The 21,014-nt window shown below is 37.1% G+C and overlaps 1 protein-coding gene across 1 annotated transcript in view; it reads right to left on the bottom strand.

The window, feature by feature from the left end:
- AIF1 (allograft inflammatory factor 1) overlaps positions 1–20,701 on the bottom strand; it is a 252,474-nt gene extending 231,773 nt beyond the window's left edge. Inside the window, exon 1 of the mRNA XM_044083259.1 lies at positions 20,562–20,701. Coding sequence (XP_043939194.1) covers positions 20,562–20,586 — 25 coding nt within the window. The 5' untranslated portion in view covers positions 20,587–20,701. The remainder of the gene's footprint in view (positions 1–20,561) is intronic.
- Between the last annotated feature and the right edge of the window lie 313 nt (positions 20,702–21,014).

Here is a 21,014-nt window from a genome sequence, read left to right as displayed (position 1 = left end):
ACAACAGATCTGACTGGGCCTGTTAATGACGAGTAATAAAAATGCATTTTTTTATTTTTTTAATACTTTCACAAGTATAAATTATGTTTTATTATTTTTAGGCATTATTTAAATTGATCGGTCATATTAAGTATTTTATTATCCACTTGTGTATTTAATTTTTGAATTTATTATTTCTTGGAATTCATTATTCCTTTGAGTTATTGATTTATTATGTATATGTCAGCAAAAACAAACCAGTACTGGATGAAGTGTCTCTCAAGAAAAATCCTGTATATATTCCAAAGCACAAAAGAGGCACACCACGATGATTCTTCCGGTTTTAATGAAAAATTAAAGCATCAAACGAACAGCTGTAGAAAAAAGTGAGCGCTTTCACGTTTTAACAAATGCTTCTTCAGACTTAAAATACATCTAAAATAATGTGTACTTATATACTCACAATTAATTGAATAATTGAAACAATTAAAATGATTCAAAATACACCACAGTCATCCCTATTTAAAGGTATATTGCTACATTAATAGCTTATATATTATTTTATACTTTATCTTATAACTGTGTATGTAATATTTATATGCTAAACATATCTATTAAAATTAGACATTTTAAAATGACTAATAAATAACAATAATGATATAGTAAGAACATGTTTATAATAAATAACTTCAAGGCAAACTAAAAATTGTTATCCCACATTTAACTCTGTCATATAAAAATTCATCACTTGAGTGGTATAGCAGGATAATAAAATTACTAGACATGTATATATATATATATATATACATCTATTTATGATAAAAGTACATGTGTAAAAGAGAGGGTAGGGGTAGACCATTCCTACATAGAACCAGTAGAGATGGTAATAGGACAAAAAGATTGTGCTTTGGAATATATTATGTATATGTCTTTAAGAAACCTGGCATCTGAGGCTCTGATAGTATTTAAGTGGTGTAATTCAACATTTTTTTTTAGTTCTGATGAAGTCCCAGTTGATATAGGGGACAAAAGCTCTTAACTGATTATCATTGTTTGTGTTTTGGTGTTTTTGGACAGAACATTTTTTTTTATTAAAATAGTTGTGGTTTTTAACATTTTGTGGCTCTTTTACCTTCAAACCAGGTGGAGAGGAAGTGTTTGGCATGCTGATTTTTTTTTTTTTGGGGGGGGGGGGTTACAGAATCAGTACAAGATGAATTCAGTAGAAACCTGGAGTTCATAACACAGACCAGATATACTCACAATATCAGAAACTTGGCTAAATCCCACTATTATGCTAATTGCCATCTTCTTCAACAACTTTTACTTGGTGTAGGAGAAAGAGTTCAATCAAGACTAGGAGAAGAATGTGTACCAAACTTCACAAAAAATGTGAACTCATGCTAAACTCTACACTGCTTCTACCTACCAACCCCAACAGCTTGTTGACTTATGCCTTATGACATACTCTAAGCCCTTGTTCCAGTTAGTCTAACATCATTTTAATAAGAGTTTTCAACATTAGTTAGCTATGAAGCATCCTGCCACATCTTACAATAACATCCATACACAACTGTTTAGAAATAATCCTAAATTTCACCAGGTCAAAAAAAAACTAAAAATACCATTCCTGAAGGGATATGAAGAAGAGTTAAACAGATGAGTGAAGTGGATCATTGACAACAAGGAAGCAGTATATAGCACTTGAAAATGGAATAGTCTGTGACAAGAAAAGAGATACCTGGTCAGGTTAGTATAGCCAAGATAAAAATTCATTAGATAAAAAGTAGGAAGAAAGCTTTTTAGGTATGCAGTAGATAGGAGGGCAACAGGAAATGATATTAGTAAAGTACCTCAAATATATCACAGGTACAGAGGATGCAGGGGTAAACCAGAACACTGAAAGAATTATTTGCCTCAGTATTTACCGAAGGAAAGGTGATATATTTCCCTTTCACACTGGGACCCTAAGACTAAAGGTGGGATTTAGGATAGGGGGTATTGGGGCTTCTGAAGTACAGAAATAATTTGTTTTTTAAAATAAAATAAAGCACATAATCTGGATGGTGTGCCTTTACATTGTTGATATAACAACTCACAGAGATCTTAAATTGATTTTTTTAGGGGAAACAATAGTCTAAAAGGTTTGGGGCAGGCAGTAGCGTTCCTGTCTAAAAGATGGATGCAAGTCACATCCCAGGTGACTACAGACCTATCAAGCTTTCTTCTGTATGGGATTAAACCATAAAAAAAAATCTTAGAACAAAATGGATATATTTTACTTGTAATTGTATATTTTTTTGTATTGATGTCACAAAGGAGTCTGCTAGGAAAACTTAAGTGGCTAAATGAAAGAAACTGGATTTGGAGATTAAAAGGAGTAGTGCTGACAAAGAAGATTTCAGAATAAAGCAAGGTAATTAGTAATACAGACCAGCGGTCATGTCCATGGCCCACTTTTTTTAATGTATACATTTCAGACATAATACTGTGTACTCTCTATAAGTGTTTAAAAACAGTAGTGACATAAAACAAACAGAAATGGATCTCCAATGCAACACTGGAGATTACTTTGAAATCTAGAGAGGCCAAAGCGAAAGGAGAAAAGCAAACTGTTATGGAGCTCAAACATTCTTTTCAATGACCTGGAAGGCAAGATAAAGAAAAATATTACAATGATGTATGGACAGAATTAGAAAAAGAAAACATTCAAGGACGAACAAGATCGGCCTTTCTGAAGTTACATGAATTCAGGCAAAAATTCCAACCTAGAATTCGTATGCTGAAAGACATCCAAGGTACTATGCTGAATGATGCCATGGGAATCAAATACAGGTATCAAGAACACATGGAGTACTTATATCAGAAAGATCAATCGATTCAACAGCAATTCCAGGCTACAACATATGAGCTGGAACCAGTGGTGATGAAGGAGCAGGCTGAGGCAGCACTAAAAACTTTCCCAAAATTCTGATGGAATTCCAGAATTAATAATGAAGCTATGGATCTGTTAACAACCCTGTGCCAAAATATGGAAGTTATCATCATCATGGCCAGCTGACTAGAAACAAATCTGTATTTTTTCCAATACTGAAGAATGGTGATCCTAATTGTTAGAAAAATGTGTATTTGAATATATGATAAATGCTAGTTTATAAGCAAAGTAGTATATAATGCATTTTATTCTATTAATCATATAGTAGAGAGGATTAATTCATGTTTAAATGTAAAGTAGTTTTGAAACTGCAGTGTGGCTTGAAGCAAAGCTGACCTTCGACCCTGGCAGATGCCAGCTTAACAAGTTTTAATGTTTATGCTTTTCACAAGTGATTATCTGCTGGGTCAGGAAATTAAATGTGTGAAATAATGACATCTTTTGCTCTTTCCTGCTGGGATGATTTGGCCTTGTATATGTATTACTGAGATAGCACGCAGCTGTGTGAGAAAGTGTAACAGAGATCAAAGATATGTATTAAAAGACTGAATCTGCTATTTTATTCGAACTGATATGAAACCTTGAAGAAGTAACTTTACAGAGAGACATTATGTCTGACCAGGTGGATAGCAAGGCCGTATTGTAACCAGAGGAAAACTTTTTTAAAATATACAGCATCAGCAGATTTAACGAATAGAGGACTGTAAGCTAAAGATGCCCTGTGACATACCACGTCAGTAAGGTGGGCACAGCTTGAATGTTAAACCTATATAAAATTGTGTGCTTCCTGTTTCATGTCAGACAAAATTCTGTACTTGTACGTTTTTTGCCTCCTGGTGTACACTAGTAAACTTTTGAATCTGAACCTCCTGTGTATTGAATTCTTGATTTTATTTAACACTAATGAATGTTCCAATTAGCGTACAATTGCCCTCAGCTCACGCGCTAGCACATTTTACTCAGAACCATACAATGGAGACTGCAACCTTATCTAGAGTGGGAACTTCCAGAAGTATAAGCTGGATTCCAAAAGGGAAGAGAAACATGAGATATCATCGCAAACATAAGATGCATCCAAGAAAAAGCCAAAGAATATCAGAAGAACATATGTATCTGTTTTACTGATTACAAAAAGGTTTTTGATTGTATAGATCATGAAGTCTTCTGGTTAACTTTGAAAATTATGGCTGTGCAAAAACACCTAATCATTCTCATGTGCAATCTCTATTACTATCAAGAAGCAATGGTCCAAAATGAACAAGTAGAAACAGAATGTTTCAAAGTCAACAAAGCTGTGCACCAAGGATGTTTCCTTTCTCCTTATCTGTTTAATTTGTATGCAGAGCAAATCATTAGAGAATCAGGCCTGTATGAAAGTGATTGCAGAGCAAAAATTGGTGCAGAATTATCAATGGTCTTTGTTATACTTGATATGACAACCTTGGTGGAGAGTGAAAAATGAACTGAGACATTTACTATTAAGCATCAAGTAGCACAGTGTCAAGATGGGCCTCCACCTCAGTATGAAAAGGATGAAGATACAACTGGTGGCAGACAGACTTCAGTCTTGATGAAGAAGATATCAAAGTTGTCAATAACTTCAGTCTTCTTGGGTCATTTATTATTATGGAATCAACCAGTAGCATGGAAATTCAATGGCAACTGTGTATCAGCAGAGCAGCTATGCAGAGTTTGGAAAATGTGTTTAAATGCGGAAATGTGTCTCTTCACCTGAAGATCAGCTAAGTTCAATACATTGTTTTCTCAACAGCATCATATGGTTGCAAAAGCTGGACAATCAAGAAGAAAGATGGGCAGAAGAGTGACTCCTTTTAAATTGTGGTGTTAGAGTAAACTAGTATGAATCCCATAGACTGCTTGGGTCTATGTTTAGCCAGTCATCGCACTCATAACAAAGAACATGCCATTCATCGAAAGGCTATGTGATCATAAAAAATATCATCAAACTATCATAGTTGGCCAACATAAAGGTAACAGCATGAAGTTTGTACTTTTCAGTAATGTAGGGGTAAGGAAACCTGCCCTTTACCCACTGTAGCGTGATCTCGGAGTTGGTATATATAATTAGTGGGAGGTGTGTGAGGCACAGCCCTCCACATAAGAGGGTCCAGTGTTCACGAATCCTCCTCTTGTGGGGGGCTGTGCTCCCCACACCCCCTGCTTATTATATATATCAGCTAAGATATTGCACTACAGTGGGAAAAGAGCAGGTTTCCTTATACCTATGTTACCAATAAGTATGTACTATGTTCAATTTTGTTTATTTTGACCGACTATGGTCATTTGATGAAGTTATTTATGATCATATGGCTTTTTGATTAAAGGAAGTTTCGATGGTCTGTATCAACTCAATGGCAGCTAACAATACAACAACAATACAACAACCACAACTCTCTTCACAGGTGACACCGGAACAGTGAGGACTTCAGAGAAAACAACAAAGAACATCAGAAAAGACTTGAGCAGACTAGCAGTATGATCAGAACACTGGCAACTCAAATTCAGTCTTGACCATTGGAGGAGTCATGTTCCTGGAAAATAATAATTTCTGAATGGAAGACAATAGGACCTGGGAATAATAATCACAAAGATGGTGAGACAGTAAGAGTTGTGTGGAGGGCTGGTGCAAAAGGCAAAATGAAAAATGCTGGGCTGAGTAACAAGGGAGTCTAGTCTAAGACTGGGACTGGGGGGGTCACTGAGGGCTGACTTGAAGCATGTGTTATTTTTACAGTTTTTACATGAGGCATACAGTTAGAAGGCATGACAACATTATAGTAAATGTTAGATGACTGGAAAGAGTGACATATGAAGAAAATAAAAAACTGGACTGTGTTCTGATGACATTGAGGAAGGAAACATGTAATATGATTTGGTTTACAAATGACAAGAGAGAGACTGAGAAATTAAAATGGTAGAAATGGTAATCAAAGCAGAAAAAAGCAGCATGACACAATATAAGGGGGGGGAAACAGGTATGGTACTCTGGTATGAGTCTGGAGATTACTGAGTGGATAAATGGAATGTACTGTCAGAAAAAGTGGTGGGGTCAGGAAATGTGGTGGGGTCAGGGAATATGTAGATACTGTATAAAGGGAAGGGGCTAGCATCTCTGAAGAGGTGCTGGGGGCATGTTATCTGCAAAACAGAGCAGGTGTGCTCTAGCTTTGATCTCTGGCCTGCTTTATATTGATGATCTCTTTTATACTGCATGCAGCAACCTCCTCACTTACAAATAATTTTTTGTGTTTTTGTTTTATTACAGTTATTCTCAACTTTCACATCTCACATGTCAACATCAAGCACAATGAAAACCTTATCTCAGATTGTTTTCTCACCTCTCTCAATTTTTCATCTCCACTAATTACTACTATTTTCTTCAACACTCCTCAAAGAAAAAAAACAACTAATTACTTCTTGAATTTCTTAGACAATCTTTTCTTTCAAACAAAATATAACATTTTCTTTGATTTATATATAGTATATCTTCCTCATTGATAAAGTAAATCTGAATTTACCTAAGAAGATCCTAATTTACAAAAACCTTCCCTCTATTATCTAAACTTAATCGAATTCAATCTATTAGTAAATCACAAACCCATAACATAACCTCTAGAAACTTCCTCCCTCCTCTAATAAATACCTATGATACATAGCTAATATAATTGAAATAATCTGGTATGTGGCTAGCACCTATGATACATATGACACTATAGCCATATATAATATGGTGAACCTACTGACCTATAATACACATGGCTATATCTCATTAAACCATCATCCATACAATACCATGACAAACAATATTCAACAAAACAAAATACAAAAAACATTTTGTGAAAATCCATACAAAGAAAAACAAAGTACAAAGAACAGGTCAAAAAATACAATAACACAGGAATCAGTAAAGAAAAAAAGACACAGAAAACTGCATAAAAAACCACTTACCAACTGAAGCATACAGTCCACCAGACACTGAAACGCAGCTGTACAGTCTCATAACAAGAATCAGGACTCACACACAAAAACCAAATATGATGACTGTAAGAATATTCAGATCAAGTGAGGATCTTCACCCGTCATCAACCAGATGAGCACTGCTTTTCTATTGCACTTGAACAACAATTAAATGAATCCATTTAATGCTGCTGTGTATTTTGTTAATGCATATTTACAGCAGAACATTGATAACCACATGGAGATTAAAGCTACTATTCAGTACATCTTTTACTCAGAAAAGCTGAGCTGAGCAAGACAACCAGTGCACAAATACGCATTGTGTGCAAGTGTTAAACTTTTATGCCACATTCCTCCCTTTTTATATCTTTTACATTTTGATGTGGCTTAATATAATTTAAGCCTGAGTAGAGATAATTACTGAAGAGAATTAATTTCAGGGTACTTTTGCACATGCACTTAAATTTAGCTGGAGTTGACATAGCACTCTCTGAACGAATGTCCTTGAATATTAGTTGTTTATCATACATAGTATAATTAATACTTTCCATTGTTTCAGAGTAGTATGCCTTATTACTGGTGCAATAACCCAGCTATATCCATAGTGGGTGGTTTGCTGCTGTGCTGCTACTTTCTCTGTCCCTCATTGGCATTGCTTGACTGATCAGCTGTTTATATCTGGTCAAAGGTCTGCTTTATCACCCTTTAGATATAAAACTGGTAATTTATCTTCCTTTGGTGATGGCCCTGGTTTATCAGGCCTTCTTCTGTCACTGGCCTACCTATATGTACATTTTGCGGTTATGACCTTGGGGGTTGCTACCATTGTGAAAGTGGGACAGTTATTATTTCCATGGTATCATGTAAGTCACAAAGGAAGCGGAGTACAGCAGAAGTAAGAACAAAACTCCAGATTTAATTCCAAGAATGTGCACTTATAACATACGGATGAGCGCTTTCACCATTACAGCTTCTTCAGATCCTTGTATAAAAGCCACAGTAAACCTCCCCTTATATAAGCAGCTCAATTAATCAATTAAAACAATTTAAACAATTAAAAGCAATACTGGAGAATTTAAAGAACTCTCCCATATATAAACATGTTAATGTAAAGTAAGACAAAAATATATAAAACTTGCATAGTGACCTAAAAACATATAAATAAACATTCTGATAAGTTAATGTTGATAAAATACATAATCAAGAACATATACAAATAAATGATAGTTCATTTTATGTGCCTGTGTTGTCTCAGCTTAGGTTTTATAGAAGCTCTATCATTCAACCCATGCCCCCTATCAGCTTTCAAACGAATGATCCAGTCAGTCTCCTTAGATTCAGTAAGATTCATAGTATTACCACCCCTCTTATTCACAACAATTATCTCTAGGACCCGGAACAAGAAAGTATGATCATTGTCATTGGTGATTATATGTTTTGCTAAGGCATTGTGTAAAGTGCCCTTTCTCATGTGGTAAATATGCTCTCTCATTCTATCCCTTAATGGCCAGTTAGTTTTACCAACATAGAAGCTCGGGCATGCCTGACAAGTAGCTAAATACACCACATTAGGTGTCATACAATCTGCATCTGCCTTGATGGAGAAAATGGTGTGTAAATCCGGGTGTATAAACACCTCACTGCTATCAATAAATGAACAGAAGTTGCAGTGACCACAGGGTTTAGTGTGACCAGTGTTCTTCATAATCCTATCATGTCTGGGGCGACAAAGCAATCACTTTAGGTTGCTCTTATTCCGAAATAGGAAACTTGGTGTCTCCCCCACAATGCGTTTCAAGTCATCATCAACCAGGAGAATATCCCAATGTTTGCTAATAATTTCCTTTAACTGATATTGATCAGAAGTACACAGAGTAGAAAATTTAATAGATCTATTTAACATATGATCTCCAACGGTTTGATCTTGGACCCTGGGTCCAAAGTATGGTGCACCTGAAGTGGTGCGTGACATGTATGCTTCCTCCATATATGGTATAATCTCATTATCCTTGTATCCCCAGGTCAGTAATCTATTTCTCAGATTGTCTAATTCTGAGATAAATCCCTGTTCAGTGGGGTTCAATCTCGAGGCTCTAATGGCCTGTCCTTTCATTATATTCTTAAAAACAAATTGTGGGTGCATACTAGACCTTAATAACAAGGAATTGCAGTAACATGCCTTGCGATAGACCCCCGTATTTATCATATCATCTGTTAATCTCTCAATATATAGGTCTAAAAAATCAATTCTATGTGTGGAATAATTCATGGTAAAAGTAAGGAATGTAGTTAAATCATTCATAATGGATAGCATTTATTCCAGCTGTTCTGATGTTCCATTCCAAAGAACAAAAAGGTCATCAACAAACCTTCTGTAGAACACCACATGTTCACAGAAAAGTGCATTCTTAAATAAAACATGTTCCTCCCAATATGCAAGGAACATGTTGGCATAGCTATTTGCACATGGAGTGCCCATAGCTACGCCATCACGATGTTTATAGATCTGGTCTTGGAACATGAATAAGTTGTTCTCCAAGACCAGTTCTAGAAAATGAACTATGAGGTCTATCAATACTGCAGTGTAAGTACTGTGTGCTTTCACATAATTTAACACATAATCAAGTCCTATATCATTAGGTATTACAGTAAATAGGGATTGAATGTCAAAAGTCACAAAAGTACAACTAGAGATTCTATCATGGTGTCCAATACATTCATACAGATCAATCAAAAATTGCTTGGAATCCTTCAAGACTGTAACATTGTAATTCAATACACATCTCAGATGTTTCTCCACAAAAACTGAAAGGTGTTCAGTTACCCAACCACGGCCAGAAACTATGGGTCTCATGGGTGGGTTCTTCATATTTTTGTGTACCTTGGGGAGACCTTGTATAATCGGTACAGTGGGTGTATAAATCATAAGGTATCCATATAGCTCCTTATTTATTAAATTACTTCTAAGAATGTCATAAAGCATGTCATGAATATATCTGACTACAGAGTGAACCTGTTCCATGGAAGTAGGTTCATAGAACCTGTCCTGTAACATGGAGGACATAGCCTCCGTATAAAATGACATATCCAATACTACAACTTTCCCACCTTTATCAGCTGGTCTAATTATAATGGTAGGATCATTCTGCAATTTCCTCAGACACTGACGTTCCCGAAAGCTCAAGTTATCCCACCTCTTCTGTTTTTGGGGTCCCAGTTGAGTATTATAGTAACTATACAATTCCTCCTCTGTTAACTTAAGGAATGCTTCAACTAATGGGTGGTGAGTTGGTACAAAATCACTTAAATTCTTAAAAGCAAACTTCCTGCTCTGTGCTGATTCTTTCTCAGAATCATTATAAATGAATCTAAGCATTAATTTCCTACAAAAAAGTTTTAAGTCCACCATTGTATCAGTCAATTTGCTCTGGCTTTTAGGAATAAAATTCAAACCTTTGTTTAATAAACTGGTATCATCATCTGTTAGAGTAATGTGGGACAAATTATAAATTAACGCTTGTTGTTCCACATTCTCTTTAAAGTCTGATGGGGCATAAAATCCCCTGTTAATTTCCTCTTCTGTCTGCCCCTGCTCATGGAGCGAGGTCTGCGAGGACCTTTCTCCATGCGCACTGGCAGAGGAAAAGTCAAATCCAAACTTGAGAGCTTGCTGGAATCAGTCAAAATAGTAGTTTTCTTAGGTTTAACAACAGGCTCTGATCCTTCTTTTGTAGAAGCAGGTCTATTCTTAACCACATGTACTTCAGGATATAAGTTGTTTCTAGTACATGTACTGGGATGTACAATATGAATAACATCCACAGAGTCCTTGCAATTGTCTGTGGTAGTCCCAGCGGCAGGTGGTATTTCTTCCAAAATACATGCATCATTACTGATGGTGACCCCCTCCAGTACAAACTTGGGCAGAGTCCATCTCCACAGGAGTAATGCTGTTATGTCCATTCAATTCAACATCCACATTCATGTCGTTTGTTACACTATTGCTTGTAACATCATTGATAAAATTAAAGTGTGTAGATTCCTTTACTTTCCTAGGAGGCATGGGGGTAGAAGGATCCCTATGCATCTGAGACGTTGTAGAGGAATCCTGCCCTGTTCTGGGCCATAAGAATACATTGCCCAATTTAAAATCATTAATATCCCTGGTGGCTTTGTGTTTTTTCTGCTGTAAAAGTTTTCTTTCATACGCTAGCACACAATCTAGCAAGTTCTCAAACAATGGTGCAACCACCTTATCCGAAAAGTTACTAAACAGCTCCTGCTGTTTGCGCTTGATATTATCTGTTAACCTAACCTCCTCAGGGAGGAAAAAGTCAATTAGTAGTTGCAAATACTTGCGACTCACCTCAATGTTCAGGCGTTGCCATTTCGCGAGTAAATCTGGATGTTCCTTGCCTTGATTTGGCATATTAAGAACCCTTAAACCTCGCGGAATAATATGTTGTTCGAGGCAGAACTGGAAGTGTATCCGCTGTGTTTGTAAGCATTTGAGCCTCATGAAATCCTTCTCCATGCTATCCAAAACTGCATGTAGTCTTTCTGAATTCAAGGTCGGCGTCATGACATCACCGGAGGTCGGCGTAGACTCAAAAAACAGAGATGCACTGACAGTTTCTTTTAAATACTGTTGGAAGCACGCCTGCAATGCTCCAGTCCCACGGTCTTCACTTCTCGGGACATAATCCAGTTCAAGATTCACCATTACCCAAGAAAAGAGTCTTACTCTTGCTGGCAAGCAGAAAAAATGTACTGAATGAAAAAATAAAGTAAAGTAAAATCCACTGCTCAGCAAGCAAACGCTGTAGTTCCGTGAGGTAGATATAATGTAAGTCACAAAGGAAGCGGAGTACAGCAGAAGTAAGAACAAAACTCCAAATTTAATTCCAAGAATGTGCACTTATAACATACGGATGAGCGCTTTCACCATTACAGCTTCTTCAGATCCTTGTATAAAAGTCACAGTAAACCTCCCCTTATATAAGCAGCTCAATTAATCAATTAAAACAATTTAAACAATTAAAAGCAATACTGGAGAATTTAAAGAACTCTCCCATATATAAACATGTTAATGTAAAGTAAGACAAAAATATATAAAACTTGCATAGTGACCTAAAAACATATAAATAAACATTCTGATAAGTTAATGTTGATAAAATACATAATCAAGAACATATACAAATAAATGATAGTTCATTTTATGTGCCTGCGTTGTCTCAGCTTAGGTTTTGTAGAAGCTCTATCATTCAACCCATGCCCCCTATCAGCTTTCAAACGAATGATCCAGTCAGTCTCCTTAGATTCAGTAAGATTCATAGTATTACCACCCTCTTATTCACAACAATTATCTCTAGGACCGGAACAAGAAAGTATGATCATTGTCATTGGTGATTATATGTTTTGCTAAGGCATTGTGTAAAGTGCCCTTTCTCATGTGGTAAATATGCTCTCTCATTCTATCCCTTAATGGCCGGTTAGTTTTACCAACATAGAAGCTCGGGCATGCCTGACAAGTAGCTAAATACACCACATTAGGTGTCATACAATCTGCATCTGCCTTGATGGAGAAAATGGTGTGTAAATCCGGGTGTATAAACACCTCACTGCTATCAATAAATGAACAGAAGTTGCAGTGACCACAGGATTTAGTGTGACCAGTGTTCTTCATAATTCTATCATGTCTGGGGTGACAAAGCAATCACTTTCGGTTGCTCTTATTCCGAAATAGGAAACTTGGTGTCTCCCCCACAATGCGTTTCAAGTCATCATCAACCAGGAGAATATCCCAATGTTTGCTAATAATTTCCTTTAACTGATATTGATCAGAAGTATACAGAGTAGAAAATTTAATAGATCTATTTAACATATGATCTCCAGCGGTTTGATCTTGGACCCTGGGTCCAAAGTATGGTGCACCTGAAGTGGTGCGTGACATGTATGCTTCCTCCATATATGGTATAATCTCATTATCCTTGTATCCCTGGGTCAGTAATCTATTTCTCAGATTGTCTAATTCTGAGATAAATCCCTGTTCAGTGGGGTTCAATCTCGAGGCTCTAATGGCCTGTCTTTTCATTATATTCTTAAAAACAAATTGTGGGTGCATACTAGACCTTAATAACAAGGAATTGCAGTAACATGCCTTGCGATAGACCCCCGTATTTATCATATCATCTGTTAATCTCTCAATATATAGGTCTAAAAAATCAATTCTATGTGTGGAATAATTCATGGTAAAAGTAAGGAATGTAGTTAAATCATTCATAATGGATAGCATTGATTCCAGCTGTTCTGATGTTCCATTCCAAAGAACAAAAAGGTCATCAACAAACCTTCAATCACTGCAACTTCTGTTCATTTATTGATAGCAGTGAGGTGTTTATACACCCGGATTTACACACCATTTTCTCCATCAAGGCAGATGCAGATTGTATGACACCTAATGTGGTGTATTTAGCTACTTGTCAGGCATGCCCGAGCTTCTATGTTGGTAAAACTAACCGGTCGTTAAGGGATAGAATGAGAGAGCATATTTACCACATGAGAAAGGGCACTTTACACAATGCCTTAGCAAAACATATAATCACCAATGACAATGATCATACTTTCTTGTTCCGGGTCCTAGAGATAATTGTTGTGAATAAGAGGGGTGGTAATACTATGAATCTTACTGAATCTAAGGAGACTGACTGGATCATTCGCTTGAAAGCTGATAGGGGGCATGGGTTGAATGATAGAGCTTCTATAAAACCTAAGCTGAGACAACACAGGCACATAAAATGAACTATCATTTATTTGTATATGCTCTTGATTATGTATTTTATCAACATTAACTTATCAGAATGTTTATTTATATGTTTTTAGGTCACTATGCAAGTTTTATATATTTTTGTCTTACTTTACATTAACATGTTTATATATGGGAGAGTTCTTTAAATTCTCCAGTATTGCTTTTAATTGTTTAAATTGTTTTAATTGATTAATTGAGCTGCTTATATAAGGGGAGGTTTACTGTGACTTTTATACAAGGATCTGAAGAAACTGTAATGGTGAAAGCGCTCATCCGTATGTTATAAGTGCACATTCTTGGAATTAAATTTGGAGTTTTGTTCTTACTTCTGCTGTACTCTGCTTCCTTTGTGACTTACATTATATCTACCTCACGGAACTACAGCGTTTGCTTGCTGAGCACTGGATTTTACTTTACTTTATTTTTTATTTCCATGGTATCATTTTACACATCAGATGGCTCTTCCATGCTCAGTGTCTAATAACTGATTGTAGGCTATACACTTGTTGAACATTTCTTAACTGGCTTTTGTGTCTTCTCCTCGTATAATGTCTTAAATTAAGATTGTACCTTTTGTGTCCTAGTCTATGAAGCCATTTAACTCATTTGCTGTTTATCAGTCTTATAATCTTTTGCCATCATTTTCTGACCCAAGTCAAAAATTTCCATTGCCTCTCCTTTATATGTCACCACTGTGTTTTGTGGGGTTTCATCACGTCACATCTGGAACACAGTTTCAGCACTATTGTTATAATATTGATGACTAATTGTGTGATATAATCTGCACAAACATAATTATCCCTGTCTGTTTAAAAACACAATTTAATCACTTTTTCCAGCAAAAGAAAACAATAATCTTATGGAGAGGGGAGTTAATCCACTACCATGAAAGTACCAAATTACATTTCTTTTTATTCAAAAATCTTATTTTTTGCATTTCATTTTATTAGTAAGGGCCCTCCACTAAAACTTTTCTTGGATTTTCATTTTTGTTTTTTGACTATCAGCAAAAACATATTTTGATGTTCCATTCCTTATAATGTGAAACCAAATCAAAAGCTTTAGAGAAAAAAGAAACAGTTCTCCACTTAGGAAACTGGTGTCCATGGATCTATGCATTTTATCAATTATAGAAATCACTGCACTGGAAGTTGATGTCCTCTTTGGAATTGATGCTGCCCTTCAGACAGCAAACAATGCTTCCCTACATAATGCTTATATTGAGAGGTGATGGTTTTCCCAATGACGTTAAGAGGTAAGAAAGCAGACTTTCTTCTTCTTTCAGCTTTTTCCCAGTTAGGGATCACCACAGCGGATCACCTGTCCGCTCATGATTGGCAGTGGAGTTTTATGGTGTTAAGTTGCCAGCCCGGCGCCCAACCTTCCGCAGAAGGCACACACACACACACACTCACACCTTGGGCCAATTTAGAGTGTCCAATCCAGTCTTTGGGATGTAGGAGGAAACCGGAGCACCCGTAGAAAACCCACGTGACCACAGGGAGGACATGCAGACTCCACACAGAAGGCACCCCAGTCGAGGATCGAACTGGAGAACCTCTTGCTGTGAGGCAGCAACACTAACCGCTGCACCACCGTGGCCGCCCATGTAAGAAAGCAGACCAATGGGTCTTTATGAATCCACAAGATGTATGGGACCAGTCTTTGGGATGGATGAGAGTGATGGCTGGAGGTTTCCAATGATCTGTGAAAGAGCCAGTTTGTACAGATACACATATAATATGGCTGAGGGGGATGCTGATGCAGGTATCATGTGCTCTTAGGAATTTTGGGTATAGGCCATTTGACACAGGTCAGCCATACCTGGGAATGTTTTTGGGCTACTTTTTAATGTCTTTTAGTCAGTTATTTAAAGAGGAAGGAGAACATGGTACTCTGATGTTAATGTGAATGATTTTACTTTGGGGGTGAGTGGGATGGTCGGAATATCAAGCCAAAAATTGGCAATGGTGACCAAGGGCTTTGGTCATGTCTGATAGTGATGATACTTTTCTTCTTGTTTTCTCCAAGATAATATTGAAATCGTGTTTGATTTTTTTTTCCAGTTAGGCTATTTATTTCATGACAGAACAATTTAAGAATGTTTTAAAAGTGATGCTTATATTTTTATAACTTAATCAGCTTTAACCTTTCTGTTAAATTCTTGTACTTGCAGTAATTAAACCTTGAAGAAAGATCTTTGGATGACTTGTAGGAATTCCAAACATTCTTGTTGTTTTTTTTGTAACAGCCTTAAGACAAGACAGTGAAAATGTCCAGACTTTTGCAGTATAGTGTTGCTTCTATACATGATGACGAAAACTGATGCGATAATGTAATGGTTATTACAGCTGTCTTGGGGCAAAACAACTCCCAAGTATCAGATAACAGGGAACGATTTTTCAATTTGTAAGGGTGTGTTATCTGTACTGTAGATTGTGGGCTACTTTTGTTTTCTGAAATAAACAACGTTACCCTTTTTAGCAGTACATTTAAGCTCATTTCCTCGACATCAGGTATTAACTAAGGTAAGGTATTTCTGAAGGGTGCAGATACCCAAAAGGATTTTAACAATTACATTCCATTTGCAACGACCTGCAAATTTGTTTACACAGAGGTCTTGGTTATTATTTTTGAACCTGGCCAAAGCGTTTGACACAACTTCCAACTCAGCCATAGTATAAAACCTAAATAAACTGGGAATAAATCCCTATATCACCCAATGGATTAAAAACTAACTTACAGATAGGACGCATGAAATCAAAATAGGGGAAGTTATCTCTACAAAGTGACCAGTCACCAGTGGATTTGCCCAGGGTTCTGTGCTGGGACCTTTAGTGTTTGGCATCTACTTTTCTGAAGTAAAAGCCAATACTAAAGGACTCTGGTTGACTAAGTTTGCAGATGACTGCAAGTTCGAGCAATCATCAAATCCCCAAATGACCTAGCCATCCTGCAGGAAGTTTTGTCCCATATAAATAACTGGTGCCAAAATCATGGACTGAAACTAAATACCAAAAAATGCATTATTGTATCTTTTGGGAAGTCATCCACCCAGAGGAACTACCACATTGATAATACGCCCCTAAGTCTTGACTCAGTTGTTCAGGATTTAGGAAATTAACATTTGTCTAACATGTGTCCATTGCTGTAAAAAAGTCCTTTTATATTGCACAGCTTATAAACAAATGGATTGTATCTAGATCTAGGGATGCCATTGTCCCCTTTATTTAGTCCTCATTAGGCCAGTCATTGAATATAATGCCCCCTTTGGCATGTATCTGTCCAGACACATGTAACAACTGGAATTTCTACACAGATACCTTACTAAAAGGATACAAGGCCTAAGACATGCCCTACATGGAACAACTCAAAGCTCTGTCACTATCCTTGGTATCTTACAGACTGCTAAGAGGATGCTTTCTAAAAGTAAGAGGGAGCAAGCCCTAAACTGGAAACACTCCCTCCTCAGCTTAAACAAGTGAATAAGACTTCTTGTGAAATTCTCCAAAGCAAACTATGAATCCAAATTAGCTTCCTCAACTAAACACAATCATAAGGCATTCTTTAGTTACAGCCATAACCTAAAAGAAAAGGCCCAGATTTGTGCCAAACTGATAGTTAATGATACCACATATACTGAGCCAGTGGACATAGTTAACCTGTTGGCCAACAGGTTCTGTGAAAACTTCACTCCCCTGTTCCTGCCACACATACCCCATCATGTCCCTACCACCTGTCCCCTACCTTGTATCTCTAAAGAGTAGGTCATAAACACCCTCTCTAAGGCCAAAAACACAATATCTATGGGACCTGATAACATCCTAGGCTGCATCCTACATGGGCTCCAACAAGAATTAGCAACACCACTGGGTACTCTTTTCAAGCATAGTCAAAGCACTGGCTTCATCTCAGCTGAATGGAAAATGGTCATGGTTATTCTCTTGCACAAAGCAGGTACTTCCACTGACCCAGGGAACTATAGACCTATTAGCCTGGACTAGCCTTATCTGCAAAACCATGGAGCGAATCATCATGGACCTTATCAACAAAGATATAGATAATCTCCAAACACTTGACTCTACTCAGTATGGTTTGTTAAAGGGAGATCATGCATGTTAAACCTGGTGGACTTCTTCGAGACAGTCACCAAGGCCCTGGATAAGGGAAAATATGTGCATACAGCCTTCCTAGACTTAGGCAAGGTGCTTGACACTATCCCCCACTCAGCCATCATTGACAAACTCATTTAGCTAGGTATCAATCCTTATATCATCAGATGGGTAACTAACTGGCTCACTGATAGAACCCATATAGTAAAAACAGGGGAATTCACCTCCAGCAGCAGACATGCAACCAGTGGTGTTCCACAGGGATTAATCCTGGGACCTCTAATGTTTAGAATCTATTTCTCTGAAGTACAAGCAAAAACTAAAGGTCTGTGGCTGACAAAGTTTGCTGATGACTGCAAACCAGGACTGGTCATAAAATCTCCATATGATGTCAACATCCTACAAGAGGGTCTTACACAAACAAATGATTGGTGCTAAAGTCATGGCCTTAAACTCAATGTAAAAAAATGTATTATCATCCCTTTTGGTAAGGGTGATGTTTTTGCTAACTATCATATCAATAGCAACACCTTAAGTATATACTCAGTGGTGAGAGACCTGGGCACACTGGTTGACAGCAACCTTATCTTTGACCACCATGTCTCCTCCAGAGAGATAAGAAGGGCATTATATATGGCACATCTCATAAGTAATGTCATTGCCTCCAGAGAAAAAGAAGCTATAACTGCCCTGTACTTTTCCCTCTTCAGGCCAGTAATGGAGTACAATGGCCCTTTTGATATGTACCTTTCCAAGCACTTGCAGCAATTGGAAGGACCACAAAGGCTTCTCACAAGAAAAATTCAAGGTCTTCAGCATCTATCCTATGTGGATTGTCTGAAATCACTGTCACTTTATTCTGTTTCATACAGACTGCTTCGAGATGATCTCTGTCTTGCACACAAGGCAATCTCTGACCCTGATTTATTGGAAATACTGCATCTCCATAAGTCAAATGGTACACGGCTTACTCATTCTAAGGACCTTAACCTGGTATGTGACAGTAATAGAACCTGCTGGAGGGACAGATTGGTCTCTCAGAGGTTCCCAAGCCTATGGAACAGGCTCCCACTTCATGTCAAACTGAGCACCTCATTGGAGGCTCTTCAAGTGCAGTCTGGACAATTGGATGGGGAACTATAAATTCACCCCGGGGGTTACACCTGAGTCCCTCTTGGACAGGGGCAATAGGTGCTGATCATGGAAATAAGGGTAGAACTCGGCTAGACTTGTAAGTGCCTTAGTGCCATTAGCCTAGTAACTTCCTGTGATCTGTGTGTGGCATACAAGGCATCCTCCATTCCAATACTGATGGGTTTATTGCACATCAGCAAGTCAAATGGCATCAGAAATACTCAGTCTACGGAACTAAATCTCTACTGCAACATCAACAGAGTGGTCTAGAGGGACAGATATACTTCGAAGAGGATACTGCTGTTCTTGTACAGATTCCCAATCTACATAAAACAAAGTTTATTCTAGGTCACATTCAACAACAACTTAGATCTATGGATGTAAAACAGAAAATTTATCCCAGGCCTGTCCCTTGTATTACTAATAGGCAGAGACAGCTCCTAAATGCTTTATCCTATGTATGGGTCCTTCTACATTACTTCCATTTTTCATCTCTGTTTTTGCAGACTATACTACATGTATCTGTTCTTCATTTAATTCTTGTAAGACAGTCTTTTGTGTTAGCAAACCCTCTCATGTCTTCTGAAATATGCTAAGGCCTTTAAATTTCAACATGTGAGCTGCTGATGCAAAATATATATCATATCCTGGCATTGTGGAAATAGTTAACCCTTAACTGTTAGTGTAACCAAGTGCAAAGCTCTGGCTCAACCTCCATTGCAGTCTTGGGCTGTTCCATCTTTAAAGTAATAATTTTATTCTACTTTCCCTTTTTGAATACAGTTATGGCATAAAATAACTGAATCTGCATTCCATATTTATAGATTAAGGCAAATGTTTTTGTTGCATGAGTAATTTAATCCTTTCCTGAATACATGCAGATTACATTGTAGTCTATAATCCCATGTCTGTTTTTTCAGAATGTCTATCACATAGTTAGAATTTCTCTGCATAATCTCTAAATGGATTTATTTATTTATGTATTTTTATATTTATTTATTTATGTAATTGCATTGTTATACTTTTCACCCTGGCCAAGCACTCCGATAACTGTGCAATTAAGGAATGTACATTTTTAAGAAGGTATATTACAGGGAGCCAGAAAATGATTTTGCTGAGAGAAAACTACATTCAACTAGAATGTTACTTTCAATAGTTTCAAGTTGTTTTACAGTATAGCAGGCAAAATGTTTCTGCTTATCTTGTCCTGTGAAGCCACATGCTTTAAACTTACTTGTTAAAATGGAATAATGTGAAAACTAAAGTGAAGTAGTGGGCTGGCAGTAGCTTTATCACTTGCTGACTGTGACACGATAGTGGTTTCTTCTCACTAAAATGGTGTTAGAAACACTCAGAAACTAAGCAGGTCAGTAATGAAGCACAGACTATGCAAATCCTACTGTGATGCAGCTCTGAAATAGCCCATAGAATTACATTGTGTAAATTATACACAAAGTAAACATTTAAGCATTTAAAAGTAAAAAAGTTTCTGGTCACTGGCAGTTAAATTGCTAAAAAAGTCTACCAAAAACTCTGTTTTCCCTAGCAGAAGACTGACCAATTATCAGACAAAGTACAACATGGGAAAAGCATAAGAAAAGCATCAAAATCTTACCTTGTGTGTTGGACTTTCCACTCATGATTAGATTGAATAGTTCAGAGAAAATTAAATGCTTCTGGTAGCAGTGGCTGTTTTAGTTCAGTAACTTTTGGACTTCCTCAATATCTTTATAGCTGGGTTAACTTCCTTTTTTGTGTGTGTGTGTGTGTGTGTGTGTGTGTGTGTGTTGCGACACGCAGCAAATGCAGTCTGATTTGGCTTCATTTCTGTAGTTCAGAAGAAGAAACAAGAGATCACTCGTTATATGGTACACTCACCCCTCCCCGTGGTGTTCCCCCAACATGCTTAAATAAAGCATAGCCTATTAGCCAGAAGCAGATTGCACTGAAATAGCAACTTCAGCCTCTGTTCTAAACCAGCAGGAGGACTGAAAAGGGAAGATATGCAACAAACCTTCTGATTTATAAAAAAAAGGAATTAAAATAATGAAATAAGAACAATTACTTA

This window comes from Protopterus annectens, chromosome 9.part0, assembly GCF_019279795.1.
Source record: "Protopterus annectens isolate FY-2018-M chromosome 9.part0, PAN1.0, whole genome shotgun sequence".
Taxonomy (NCBI): Eukaryota; Metazoa; Chordata; order Ceratodontiformes; family Protopteridae; genus Protopterus; species Protopterus annectens.
Note: the sequence above shows the minus strand (reverse complement) of the source record. Positions and strands in the feature narration are given on the sequence as shown.